This window comes from Podarcis cretensis (assembly GCF_951804945.1).
Source record: "Podarcis cretensis genome assembly, chromosome: 2".
Taxonomy (NCBI): Eukaryota; Metazoa; Chordata; class Lepidosauria; order Squamata; family Lacertidae; genus Podarcis; species Podarcis cretensis.
The window spans coordinates 105,027,889-105,042,494 of NC_137171.1; the positions used below are offsets into that span (position 1 = coordinate 105,027,889).

The 14,606-nt window shown below is 43.9% G+C and overlaps 2 protein-coding genes across 5 annotated transcripts in view; one reads left to right on the top strand and one right to left on the bottom strand.

Annotated features, from left to right (window-relative positions):
* FHIT (fragile histidine triad diadenosine triphosphatase) overlaps positions 1-14,606 on the top strand; it is a 1,061,423-nt gene that overhangs the window by 830,592 nt on the left and 216,225 nt on the right. For all 4 annotated transcript variants that reach the window (XM_079964180.1, XM_079964181.1, XM_079964183.1 and 1 more), the window contains one exon: positions 569-598. In XM_079964180.1, the coding sequence (XP_079820306.1) occupies positions 569-598 (30 nt within the window). The remainder of the gene's footprint in view (positions 1-568; positions 599-14,606) is intronic.
* The window catches only part of LOC307208816 (uncharacterized protein), a 481,810-nt gene that overhangs the window by 366,107 nt on the left and 101,097 nt on the right, over positions 1-14,606 (bottom strand). The gene's annotated exons all lie outside the window — the stretch shown is intronic.

The window sequence follows — 14,606 nt, forward strand, 5'->3', positions numbered from 1 at the left end:
GGGGAGAGAGATCAAGATTAGAAATTCCCCCATAGGAAATAATGGAGATTGTCAGCTCATTACATGAACGCTTGCCTAATGAACTATTTCCCGGAAACGCATTGTGGCTGGTAAGCGGGACTACTAAAATCTAAATAACAGTGGTCACCTCTGATACCCCAGGCCTTTTGTTAAACCCATGTTGTGCAAAGATGGCCAATTTGCCATGCCACTCCTCGTCTGCCAACAGCTGACTTTCCTTTTACAAATAGCACTCATCAATCTTGGTGGGCACCATAGTTATTGGGAGCATTTATGATACGAGATGCCAAGGGCTGGGGGAATAAATGTGGCAGCCTTTATTTCTCTTCAGACCACCTTTTCCTATTTGATGAGGACCTGAAATAAAAAGGTGTCTGTTCCCGAAAGCTTTGGCGCCAAATCATACCCACGAGAGCGCTATAAATTAATGCACAATGAAATTGGATTTAAATTATTAATGAGCGATATTTTTGAATACCCAAGAGAGACTCGTCGGCTGCTCTTATCTCAGTCTCCTCCATCCCCTTCCCTTTCTTCTCATCTACAGGACGGTCCTGAAGCTGGACAGACTGTGAAGGTGAGTGCTTATTTTATTATGCAGAGTACAAATTAATAAGAGACAATTATGAGAACTAATAAAACCAGTCAGCTGCAGCACATTGCAGCATTGCTATTTTATCCTTGAAGCTGGAGGGATCCTGAATCTTCTGTGCGGCTGTAAATAGATTGATTGGAAAGGAATATGGTGCAATATGGTTACACCTCACCACCTCTCCAGTCTTAAGCAGTGACTCTTGACCGCTGGTCCATGGAACGGCTCCATCTCGGCACACTGCTGTCTTCTGCGTCTGGGACCTCCACGGCCGGGTGGGGATCTTAAGAGCCTGGCTGGGTCAGACTCTCAGTCCAGCTAGTCCAACAATTTGTTTCTCACAGTGGCCAGACAGATGCCTTTGGGAAGCAAGGCAGGAAGGCAACAGCCCTTTCCATAGTGTATGCCCTTGGTATACAGGGAAACTATCATTAAGCATGGACTCAGCTGTCATAACTAATACCTATCCTCCATATGCTTGCATGATCCATTTGTTTGTGTGGATGTGTGGCTGCCCTTCTGTGACAGTGAGTTCCAGAACCTAAGTATTGCTATTGTGGAAATAGGTATTTCTTTTGGTCTGTCCTGAACCTGATGGGTCTGTCAATCCACTTTTCAGTCAGTGACCTTGAGTTCTTGTTATATAATAAACTTCCTTCCCTCCCCACCTTGATTTTCCACAGCCAGCCGACAGCCACCTTCTTTTACCAGCAGGTCCCCATGTGGATTATCACAATTGAAAGAAAAGAAGTTAAAACAGATTACAATCACAGGAATAGGGTGGATTCTGAAAACACTCATATCAAGTGTCAAAGACCAGGGGGTAAAGAGATGCGTCTTCAGCATTCCACAAAAGCTGTATAGTGAAGTATGCTAATTGGAAGGGACTTTGGTCTTATTTGCGCACAAGCAAGTATGTCTCCTCATGAGTTAGCACCCAGTGGTTTGCAGCTGAGCTTTTGAGATAATGCCCTGAAGAAAAGATGGCATTTGAAGCACTGAGAGATGCTAGGGAAACTCTGGGTGTGGCTTTTGCTGTTATGTTCCACACACGCAAGTCATCACTTTAACACTGAGTGTGCCATAGCTGTTCCACACATGCAAGTCATCACTTTAACATTGCAGTCATCAAGTGATGAAACCTCAGCAAACACCAAAATACATGTCCACTGTTGGATTTAACCCCTTGAGGGTTGTGGCAGCTGGTGGTGGGGCATCTGTGGTGTGTCTGAAGCCTGTCTGCTGTGGCAAAGTGGTCAAGGATCTTCATAACATAAAACAGCCCAATTGGATCAGACCCTTGGCCCACCTAGTCCAGCCTCTTAGTTAGCCAACCAGTTCTTGCAGTGTGGGTTGAATGTGAGCTTCTTCACTTTTGCTGCTGCCTGACTTCATTTTCTTACCATAATAATATAATAATAATTTATTATTTATACTCCACCCATCTGGCTGGGTTTCCCCAGCCACTCTGGGAGGCTTCCAACCGAATATTTTTAAAAAATACAGCATCAGACATTAAAAACGTCCCTAAACAGGGCCACCTTCAGTTGTCTTTTAAAAGTAAAATAGTTGTTTATTGCCTTGACATCTGCTGGGAGGGCATTCCACAGGGCGGGTGCCACCACTGAGAAGGCCCTCTGTCTGGTTCCCTGTAACCTCACTTCTCGCAGTGAGGGAACCGCCAGAAGACCCTCAGCACTGGACCTCAATGTCCGGGCTGGATGATGGGGGTGGAGATGCTCCTTCAGGTATACAGGACCAAGGCCGTTTAGGGCTTTAAAGGTCAGCACCAACACTTTGAATTGTGCTCGGAAATGTACTGGGAGCCAATGAAGAGCTTTCAGTACCAGTGTTATATGGTCTCGGCGGCTACTCCCAGTCACCAGTCTAGCTGCCGCATTCTGGATTAATTGCAGTTTCCGGGTCACCTTCAAAGGTAGCCCCACGTAGAGCGCATTGCAGTAGTCCAAGCGGGAGATAACTAGAGCATGCACCACTCTGGTGAGACAGTCTGCAGGCAGGTAGGCTCTCAGCCTGCATACCAGGTGGAGCTGGTAGACTGCTGCCCTGGACACAGAATTGACCTGCGCCTCCATGGACAGCTATGAGTCCAAAATGACTCCCAGGTTGTGTGCCTAGTCCTTCAGGGGCACAGTTACCCCATTCAGGACCAGGGAGTCCTCCACACCAGCCCGCCCCCTGTCCTCCAAGAACAGTACTTCTGTCTTGTCAGGATTCAACCTCAGACTTTATTTGTTTAAAAAAATGATTGGGGACCCATTTGAACATTCCCCTGATGGGGCCCGAGCTCCTGTCTCCTGCTTCTATGATGACTCAGCTCTGCCTGCACAACTGGTGGCAGTAATGTTTCTGAATACCAGTTGCTGGAGACCACAAGAGGGGAGGCTGCTCCTGTACTCAATTTCTGCTTGCTGGTTTCCCACAGGCATCTGGTTGGCCACTGTGAGAACAGGATGCTGGGACAAATGAGCCAAGATTCAGCTCTTCCTATGTTATCAATCCAGTGGGCCAGTGGAGAATGTCATTGACACTCTGCATCTCTGGCATCTCTGGGCCCCTCCTTTAGCTGCTTGGCAAATGTCTTTTTCTCTCTGGGCACACCTTCAACCCTTGTCCCTGGAGATCTGTGTGTATGTACGCTCTTTGCTGGCATCTTATGGGTCTTTCACCGTGCCTCTTTTCGTTACACCTCTATGTAGCACCCATTCGACACAGCTTGTAAGAAGAGAAAGGATTTGAACTCCTGCCTGCACTGATTCCTGGCGATTTTCAGTAACATGGCCATTATTGTTGTGCCACTGAGGCTGGTGGGGCAGTGATGTTGTGGTCTTGCTGTGGGTGGGTGGGTGGGTGGGGTGTGATGCAGTGGATGTCCGGGGGGCATGCATTGAGGTCTGTGCAACATGTAGGTGGCTTTGCTTGGCTCTAGTGGTGTGATGCAGGGGATGAGTCTGTCAATTTTTAAAATGCATTTTTTGGATTTTCTGGTTGTGTGTGTTTCCCCCCTCCCTTCCTGGGCTGACCACCCATTAAATATGGCAGCTGTTTCTCAAGAATAGGAGTGGCCTATCTCTGTTCCTGGTGTAATGTGAGTATAGGATTTACCCGTTAAAGGCCCTGTTAGGGTTGATTAAGACAACACTAACATCTGACAACAGCAAATGGAAGCAATTCTCTTCCTTTCCATTTGCTGCATTGACCTTATTTGTGGGATAGTTTGTGTTACCGCCTGGGAATAGCTAGCGGGGATGGAAGAAGAAAGAGAGTGTGTGTGTGCAGGGAGAAAGGACAACAACTATAACTTTTAGTTCACCTCAGATGGATGAATAGGGCAAAGATTCACAAATCTTACTGAGGAAGCCCAACAATGAAATCCCATTCTTTTCTTCATTTACTGCCTTTCCCATTTATGGCCTTGAAATTACTCTTCCCTGTCCAATCCACTTGTGCACCACAGTGGTCCCATGAGGTCTACTGCCACTGGTACAGTGTTTGACTGGTAGCTTTTCACCTACCCACTATCTCCCCCCAAAAAAAACCTCTTTCTGTATTGCCAACATGGCACTCACCTATACCAGCAACCCCACTAGTACCTTCTATGGCACTTGAAAAAGGTTACAGCAAATATCTCCACAAAACCCACAATACACAATATATTGTTTGCTCTTCCTGTTTAGTTCCTGTTTGCACTGGCTTTGCGTCACCTATATTAAAAATTCCACCTCAAACATGACAACATTTCATTGAATATGCAAACTCCCTTCCATTCTGAACAGCGGAGAGATGCAACGAGCTTCTCTCTGTGAGCAAGTGCAGCAGGGCCTGACAAATGTGCTTTTTCCCATTTTTTGGGAGGCCATTTTTTAGATACAGCAGCCATTTTTGTTACACCACACCCCTCACAACAGCCATTTTCTGCTATGCTGTGGCAGCCATTTTGTGACTGGGGACCACCACTGTCTCAGAATTCCAGATGTGCTCACTGGCGCATAAAGTTTGACAGTCTTGCCGTATTCAAATTAATCTTGCAAATCCAACATAGGCAGCCGGGCACAACGTTGAGCAATGTTAGTGTTTGGCACAAAGGGACATTAACCATTTCCCTTGCCTCATGTCATGAACAGACATTCTTTTCCCACTCCTTCCTGTTGTTTAGATGAAGAGCACCACTTCCCAGCACCATGTGGAGGCTGCTGCAAATGATAACCACCTTGTGACTGACTCCCCACTGCTGCCATAAAGCATAGAGCCAGCTATTGAGTTCTTCTGGAGGGTGGTATAGCAAGTTCCCACACCAACGCTTTGACTTGTGGGCAACAGTGATATGGAAATTTTCTGTGCTGAGCTCTGGAATGTCACTGAGGCTGCTAGTTCATATTGTTGCATGCATCCTAATCTTGGAGCAGCAAGAGACTCCAGGAATCCCAGTGCTTACTCAGGGTTCAATTTCATTGAAAAGCAAGTTAATGGAAACTGTGGTGTCTTTAGGCTAAAACTGGTTTTATTTGCACATATATATAAATTTGATTCCTCTCTCTCTCTCTCTCTCTCTCTCTCTCTCTCTCTCTCTCTCTCTTTCTTTTCCTTCTCTTCCTGCGATGAGGCTACATTTTAATATTTTAATGTTCCATTATTTTAATGTTGTATTTTATTTTTGTTTTTAAGTTGTAATCATTCTTCTTGTTTTTATTATTGTTTGTAAGCCGCTCTGAGCCCGGCCTTGGCTGGGGAGGGTGGGGTATAAATAAAAAATATTATTATTATTATATATGCAACCTGAGCATAGGATGGAGGGGCTCAGAAATTTCAGAAATAGACTGGAAAGAGAAGTTGCTGAATTACAACTTATTACCAAACTTTCGAGGTTACCAGCATGAGTCTGACCAAGCTGCGGGGGGCAGTGGAGGACAGGAGTGCCTGGCGTTCTCTGGTCCATGGGGTCACGAAGAGTCGGACACGACTAAACGACTAAACAACAACAACAACCAAACTTAAAACCATGGAGAGACCTGGTCTGAATAGAGACATTGGATTCTTATCTCATTCTACATGATGAAGCTATTTTTGGCCATCTCACCCCTTGCTTTTTCCTGTAAGACCAACTGCAGTCGTTAACAGTCGTCAACAGGTTTATCACACCTATCAGCTAATTGCCCATTCCCACCACCCTTCTGAGTAATACCCCTCCCCACCCTCTCACTATATATAAGGGTCTGGTGACTTCTGTTTCAGTGTATCTGAAGAAGTGTGCATGCACACGAAAGCTCATACCAAGAACAAACTTAGTTGGTCTCTAAGGTGCTGCTGGGCAATTTTTTTAGAATATATTTATATTGTTTTATTGTATTTTTAATATTTTGTTGGAAGCTGCCCAGAGTGGCTGGGGAAACTCAGCAAGATGAGCAGAGCGTAAATAATAAGGCATATGAATGGACATAATAATAATAATTTTTTATTTATACCCCGCCCTCCCCAGCCAAGGCCAGGCTCAGAGTGGCTTACAAGCAATAATAAAAACAAGATGAATGATTACAACTTAAAAACAAAAATAAAATACAACATTAAAATAATGGAACATTAAAATATTAAAATGTAGCCTCATCGCAGGAGGAGAAGGAAAAGAAAAAAAAGAGAGGGAGGGAGGTAATCAAATTGGCTCCAAGCCAAAGGCCAGGCGGAACAACTCTATCTTACAGGCATCCCTTAACTGGCCATTCACCCCATGTGAATGGCAGCCCTTAACTGGCCAGCTGAGCCCATTATCTTACAAAGAAACTTCCCTGACCAGTTCAGCAGCCTCTTCTGCTAGATTCTAAATCTCCTTGGCCTGCAAGGGACCTGCAAATAGAACCTAGACTGACACACACATGCTGAAACCTATAACAAGACATATTTTGGCTATTGCAGGGGTAGGTCATAACTTCCAGTGATCTCATAGCAGTGCTTCTGATGTGCTAAGTCTCTATATCAGCCTGTGAGAGAAGGATGTCGCAGTTGACTAGGCACCACATTCTGAAATTATTACTGCAGTGATTTGAAAGGCTGGGTTGATTAACTAATCACAGCTTGAACCATGCGAATTTAAATCTACAGCAGGCTGTGATGACCTCACTGTTGGGCTATAGGATTCCCTGCAAGTGCACTCATAGGCAAAGTGTTAGTTCAAAGAAGTGCTCCCTTGATTAGCCATCAGCAAGTATATATCTTGCTTTTAGAATTAAAGGTTGGGGAAAAATTGATTTTCTATTGTATGAGAGGCACAGGCCACTTGATGTGTGTGTAGCCAGTGGATTCTGAAGATATGTTGATGTGCTGGGGGCTTCTTGTCCCATTAGCTTAATAAATGTAATGAAATGACAACACCCCGCTGATGTTATTGCTAACTCCTGGATTTTCAAGATCACACGTTGTACTATCTTCTAGATATATGAGCTGCTTATCTGGAGAGCACCATAATTTGCGATAATTTATTGTCCCTATGCTGATGGCATGGGCTTTTAAAAAAAGAAATAAATAAAGAGGAAATTCAAACTCTGGGTATTTTAATAAAATTAGTTGCATTCCCAATCCATTTCTGATTCAATTACCTTAATCACAGTCTGGAAAAGGCCTGTCCGAGTCACTGCTCGGTGCACCTGAGGGACCATGAGACTCGAAACCAATCATTAGGTATGAGAACCACATCTTAAATTGCAATAAATAATGTTTCTCTCTTGCCAGCATCAAACGTTTTCCTTGTCCAAAAAGGAGAAAAAGATAAACACAAAATGAAATGACATGTTTATCTGTGAAAGAAGAGCAAATGCCATTGTTCATTTTGATGGGCATAGATTAGGTATCACTAACTAGGCCATTTCTCTTCCTTCTCTCACCTCTCTGTATAGTCTTAAAAAGTTTGGGGGACTGGAGGAAAGGAAACAGAGTCCTCAATACTATGCTCGCAGTATATTGTCATCTTCACATGTTGATTAGATCTGCGGTTTTAAAAACGCAAAAAGCAGGGGAGAGTAACATCAAAATGGTTGTAAGTTATCTGCTGAATACCACAGTCTGGGAATCTCATGGATCTAAGCACCTTCCATCTTGAGTCCCATACGTTGTCAATTGCAAATTCAACTAGTCAGACAGGGAACTGAGGTTGATGCTTTCAATGTGGTACAATCATTTCAATGCCTCAGCTTCTGTTAATTATTCTAAGCTGCAAAGATTGGCTTCCCGTATTATTATTTTTTATGATGGGCATGTTTTGCTTTCGCAGATGCTTCTTTAATGGTTCACTAAATCAATGCACCTGGCTGGAGTTTTGTAGGCATCTTAACCCGAAGTGAAATGTCTCTATGGAACCGAATCCCTCTTTAGCCTACAGCTGATCCTTTCTAATTTTTTTGTCTCCTCTCATTCCTATTGTTCCTGAGGACTAGGGGGTTTGAATATTCAAAATTAATCACAGCACAGCAGGCCTTGATTGCATCAGAAGGATTACAGTCATTAACAGCGATGCAATGTTAATGCATCTGGGCATCCTGTGGATTCATATACACAAACCTTGGGCTAATAAACCATGAAAGCCACCTTTTCGGTCTTTCAGATGAGCAACAGAAGCTGCAACTAAAGGAAAGATGTCGCCCCCTGGGTCACCCTGAGCATTCTCTCCCTGCAGACATAGCTCTGAAGAAAGGCTAAGGTGGCTGAAACATTGCTTTTGGTCTGGATATCCCAGACTTCTCGCTGAGGCCAGAAAGCTAGGAGGCAAAAGAAATGAGAAATTATATATGAAAACCATGATAATACTAGTATGTGTATAGGGTGTTAGGAGAGGAGTAATACCTCTGCTTGGGGACATCATACTGCTTCTGGGGTAGTTCGTCCACCTTTGGTCTCCACCTTGCATTCAGCTGTCAGCCTTGGCTCCTAGAAGCTGTCAACATACGACAGCAGCCACATCCCAGGAATGGCTTCCACTAGCCGGCTAAACCAGGTGAGAATATAAGCTATGCCATGCCATAAGACAGCACTGTCAAAATGAGAAGGAAGATCAACCTGTGCTTTCTAGGTAAAGGTAAAGGCAAAGGACCCCTCCAGTCAAAGGCGACTATGGGGTTGCAGCACTTATCTCGCTTTCAGGCTGAGGGAGCAGGCGTTTGTCTGCAGACAGTTTTCCAGGTCATGTGACCAGCAGGACTAAAGCACGTCCGGCGCAATGGATCACCATGACGGAAGCTAGAGCGCACAGAAACGCTGTTTACCTTCCCGCCACTGCGGTACCTATTTATCTACTGGCAATGGCATGCTTTCGAACTGCTAGATTGGCAGGAGCAGGGACCGAGCAACGGGAGCTCACTCCATCATGGGGATTCGAACCACTGACCTTCCGAGCAGCATGCCCAAGAGGCTCAGTGGTTTAGACCACAGCGCCACCCGTGTCCCTTTGCTTTCTACAGTAGGGGTAGCCAACACGGTAGCTTCTGGATGCCTTTGGACTCCAACTCCCACCAGCCCCTATCAGAATGGCCAATACAAGGGGTGATGGGAGATGGAGTCCAGCAAAGGAGGGCATCACAATGCCCACCCTTGTTCTATGGACTTATGGGTGAAATGGTGCTACTTCACACTGTGTCCTATCCAGGTTTCGGCAGCCATTTCATAGAAGGCAAGTCTCATAAAGTTCTCTAATCTTTGCATCTTCCAGTTGTTGTCATTAGAAAAGGGCACCTGGCCTTCTCGCTGCCGCCATCCCTTGATGCTAGAAGCAGCATTAAAAAAAAAAAAAAAGTTTGATGGCTGGAGGAGACAAAGGAAAATGAAGGCCGTGCAGTGATTGATGGACGTGACACTCTTTGAACTGAGAATAGCGAGTGCTGCAAGGCACTGATAAATGGAAATGATGGCTTGGATAATGAAGTCTGTTTTAGAAATATCAGGAGCTGAAGATCCCCTGAAGGGAAAAGGGGGCAGGCCCAATTCCCATAATTCTCTCTGGTGGTAAATTATGATGGGTCTGGAGATGGATCTTTTTGTTTTGTTTTGTTTCTGCACTACAGAATGTCACGGTGCTTTCCATTGCCAGGCTTGCTAAGTAACATCACATTAGAGGTCTGCCACATTCTGAACATCCCAGACATGCACATTAAAAAGGTCTTGTAGCATCCTGAGGAATCCACCAATTAGTCACAGTTAGAAAAATGAAGGAAGGGGGCTTCTTCTTTCTGACAGGGGCCTTGTAGAGTCTTTGGACTGTCTCTCCTTGAGGCCAAAGTGAAGGGTATAATTTTTTTTGTGATTTCATTAACTGTAATTTAGTCCAAAAACATCATTATCGTTTCTTCTGGGAGGTGGAGGGAGGCTGCAACCCTGAGCCCACTTAGCTAGGAGTAAGCTGGATTGACTTCAGTAGGACTTACTTCTGAGTAGACACGCTGAGGCTTTTGCTGGTGAGGCGAAGAGCCAGTTGCCTACTGAGAGCAAAGACATTGTGGTGACTGTTTCTAAGCACTATAATCTTCCATTGGTCTAAGGTGGAGGTGGGAAACCTGAAGTCCATCCCATGTTGTTGGACTCCATTTCCCAGCAAGTCCAGCTTGCATAGACAGTGATTAGTATCATGGGAGCTATAGGGTCTTCATCAGGTGTGGGGAACCTTTGTCCCTTCAGATGTTGTTGGACTACAACTTTCCTCATGCCATTGGTCATGCTTTTTGGGTTGATGGGAGTTGCTGTTCAGCAACATCTGGGGTGCCAAAGGTTTCCCAACCCTGGTCTGTATAAATCTATAGAATAGTTATGGATATGTATGGATGTATTCATGTCCTAACATTAGGAATTAACATTTTAGAATTTTATTTCTAGTTGCATTGTTTCATCACAAATCTGCCTACTGCCCTGGACTCCTTTGGGAGGAAGGACGGTATATAAATTTACGAAATAAAAAAATAGACATGGCCTCTATCCAAATCCAACAGATTAAGAACAATATGCAAATGTGCAAACACACTGTCATGATGTTGAGTTTGCAGAGTTAAGACCATTCAAAAGCATTTTATATCTGCTTTCCACCATATTTCTCCCATTACAGCTCTTGTAAATACTGTATAGACTTTCCTCCGGGAGAAAACATGCACAGCCTTTGTGTGCGAAAGAATTCCTGATTTGCTTACAATTGTGTTGCTCTTGCCCATAAATCTTTTATTAGGAAGAAGTTGCAAGGCTGGGGATCCTACTTCCATGAGTTGCTTTTCAATAGCCCATCCCCTACTTTTTTATTTTATGGTAAAGTCAGAAAGGTTATTATCCTTTCCCTTATCATTGTTCTGCATTGATTTTGAGGTTTCTGACCAGATCGCTATTGAGAGGTGTAAGAGCAAATTCAAAGTGGACCAGGAAAACATGAGAAGTGGGATTTCTACCCCTGGGAATTGAAATGCTCTTTGGCATTTTTCCAATTTCCATGTTGCACCTGACATGCATCCCTCCCTGGGTTGATCCCTTGATTGATGATGATGATGATAAAAATTTTAATATATTAATAATAAGTAATAATTTTAATATATTATTATTCTTATTATTCTTATTCTTATTCTTATTATTATTATTATTATTATTATTTTATTTATACCCCACCCACTCTGGGCGGCTTCCAACAGAATATTAAAATACATGATGCCATTATAAAATGATTTATGCCATTGCATGATACTGTCTGCAACTGTGATACAAGGAGCATGTGAAAGGGATTCACAGGCTCTTCTGAATTTATCAAAGAGGACATCACATACTTGACCTCAGAAGAGCTCTATGTGCACATATGCCAGTGTTTGAAAATACGGCTTTTCCACATCGAAGCAGGCTTTCCTTTGGCATTCATAAGGACTAGTAACATTTCCCCTCCTCTGTACAAAAAAGAAAACATGAAAGCTGAATGAGTGTTTTACTATGTGGATAATTCCTAGCTCTACTCCTTTTTTCTGCCACAGCTAAAATCCATCTAAATTATGATAATTCCAGACCCTCAAAGTGTCCCTATTTTCCAGGGACAGTCCCAGATTTACAGAAGCCATCCTGGTTTCTGATTTGATCCCAGAACGTCCCACTTTTGATTTTCATCAGAGAAATGTTGGAGGGTATGGAGCTATGTGACCCCCCCCAACTGAGCCAAGGAAATAAGTAACTATACAGTCGTACCTCAGAAGTTGAACACCTTGTGAGTCCAATGTTTTGGCTCCTCAACACACCGAACCCAGAAGTGAGTGTTAGAGTTTATGAATGTTCTTTGGAACCCGAACGTCCGACGCAGCTTACGTGGCTTCCTATTGGCTGCAGGAGCTTCCTGTAGCCAATAGGAAGCTGTGCCTTGGTTTCTGAACATTTTGGAAGCGGAATGGGCTTCCAGAACAGATTCCATTTGACTTCCAAGGTACGACTGCACAACCTTTAGAAGACATTTGAAGGCAGCCCTGTATAGGGAAGTTTTTTGAAAAAAAAGTTTATTTTTTATATACAGTGGTACCTTGGGTTAAGTACTTAATTCATTCCAGAGGTCCGTTCTTAACCTGAAACTGTTCTTAACCTGAAGCACCACTTTAGCTAATGGAGCCTCCTGCTGCTGCCGCGCCGCCGAAGCATGATTTCTGTTCTCATCCTGAAGCAAAGTTTTTAACCTGAGGTAATATTTCTGGGTTAGCGGAGTCTGTAACCTGAAGTGTATGCAACCTGAAGTGTATGTAACCCAAGGTACCACTGTATGTTGGAAGCTACCCAGAGTGCCTGGGGCAACCCAATCAGATGGATGGGGTATAAATAAAACAACAACAACAACAGCAGCAGCAGCAGTTGTTGTTGTTATTGAATAGGACATCCCTATTTTCATCGGAGAAATGTTGAAGGGTAAGAAATTTAGAGAGGCTAAAGTGTAGGTAAGTAAAGGGAGGGGGAAATCAAGGTTCAACAGCCAAGATGAGGAGCCACTGTGGAAATGCATGGTCGGTCTTGCAGCTGCTAGAACTTCCTCCTGTTCCTTGGTTATGTTTACTCTGCAGAACAGATGGGCATCTGTAAAAATAGAAGAAGGTCCCTTTGAGATCTGGGAAGATGTAATCTTGCCTCACGCTTTAGAAATGCAGAGTAAAAGCTGCCCCCTAAGCTAGGGCATTGCTCTTTTTATACATATAATGGTGCGAGTTCAAATCCCAGCTTATGGTACGTGAAGCTGTAAAGTTAGCTTTATCTTCCCCTCAAGTTTGTGCATGTCACAAAGGATATGCTTATGGCTGGATAAGATTCCGTGTGATTGACAGACTGCACACAAGAGGTCAGGAACTTAGGTAGAAGGAGGGGGTGTGGGTAAAAGCAAGGTCTCTCAGAAGGGCTTTGCTGTGTGTGCACGACCGGCTTTCTGCTTATATTCATACGCTCCCAGAATACCTGGGTGCATTTTTCAAGCCGTTCCAGTATGCCCTGTGAAAACCTCTCTGCAGGCAGCATTAATGCTTTCTAAGTAAAGAAATCCTGCTTTTCAGTGCACACCCTCTTCCTAAGGTCCAAAACAAATGCTGCTATAATGAGTGATTCAACTGAAATGGGGAAATGGTCTTCCTTATAAGAAAAATCTCTATGTTTTAAATTTTATTTTTATTTCAGAAATTTTATATTGTAATAAAACCACAAAGCCATTTGTAGAGTAGCTGGACGATTTAGCATTAGGGGTGTTTTTTTTTGGGGGGGGGGACTGGAATCAAAGGAGGAAGTTCACAAATCCTGATTTTCTTTTTCTTCTGTTGTCATGCTGCGTAATTTGGGGAGCCTCACCACACGTCTAGACATTTCTCTTTTCCTCCCCACTTTGTGCTGTCATCTGTTTTCAGTGTCAGCTTTCAAATACTTACTTTGACATAATCATATGGGACTCCTCATCTTTCCAGCTGAATCCAAAACTTCTGTCCCTGTATATCTGCTGCCAAGTCATATCAACTTTTGTGACATTCTGCCAACGCACCATTTGGTGTGGCCTGTTCTGAACATTTTATTTGTCTCTTTGGCATGCCTTGGTAGAACTAGGTCTTTGTAAAAAATAATAATATCCTTCTACCTTTCCATCGAAAAAGAGACAGACACTTCACCGTTCCAGGCGGCTAACAGTCAATTTAAAATGAACAATAAAACATTAAGATCGTCATCAACAAGGAGAGGAGCCCTGCAGGTGAAATATTTCTAGGTCAGCAGAATTTACTCAATCCAGTGGTACCTCGGGTTACGAACTTAATTCGTTCCAGAGGTCCGTTCTTAACCCGAAACCGTTCTTAACCTGAGGCGCACTTTCGCTAATGGAGCCTCCCGCTGCCACGGCGCGATTTCCGTTCCCATCCTTGGGCAAAGTTCGCAACCCGAGGTACTACTTCCAGGTCAGCAGAGTTTGTAACGCAAAGCGTTTGTAACACGAGGTACCACTGTAGTAGTATTACTATCAAACAGGTCCTCCGCAAAATGCTCTGGAAAAGGCTGTTGCACAGCCATGATGGAACCAGGTGAGTCTTCCTTTTGAGGGCATTCCACAATTGTGGCACCTCGGAAGGAAGGAAGGAAGGAAGGAAGGAAGGAAGGAAGGAAGGAAGGAAGACCTATCCTGCATGTTCACCCATAGTGCTTCTGATGGTGGGGAAATAAGAGAGAAGGGCTTGTGATGTCAGTCTACTTGTTCATGAAATACCTATAGGAAGACGTGGTCCCCAAGCTATCCCAGTCCATTTTAGGGACTTAGGAGTTAAAACAGCATTTACAACTGGTATCTGAAACAAACTGCTAATCAGTATATACACTGGAGTGATATTCTCCACACACTTGCTCCAGTTAACACACCAGGAGCTAAATTTCGAACAAGCTGGAGCTTTTGAGAGCCTGTCGAAGGCAGCCGCACATAGAGCATATCATGGCTGGGAGGCTATGGCCCTCTGGAGGTTGCTGGACTACAGCTCCCATCAGC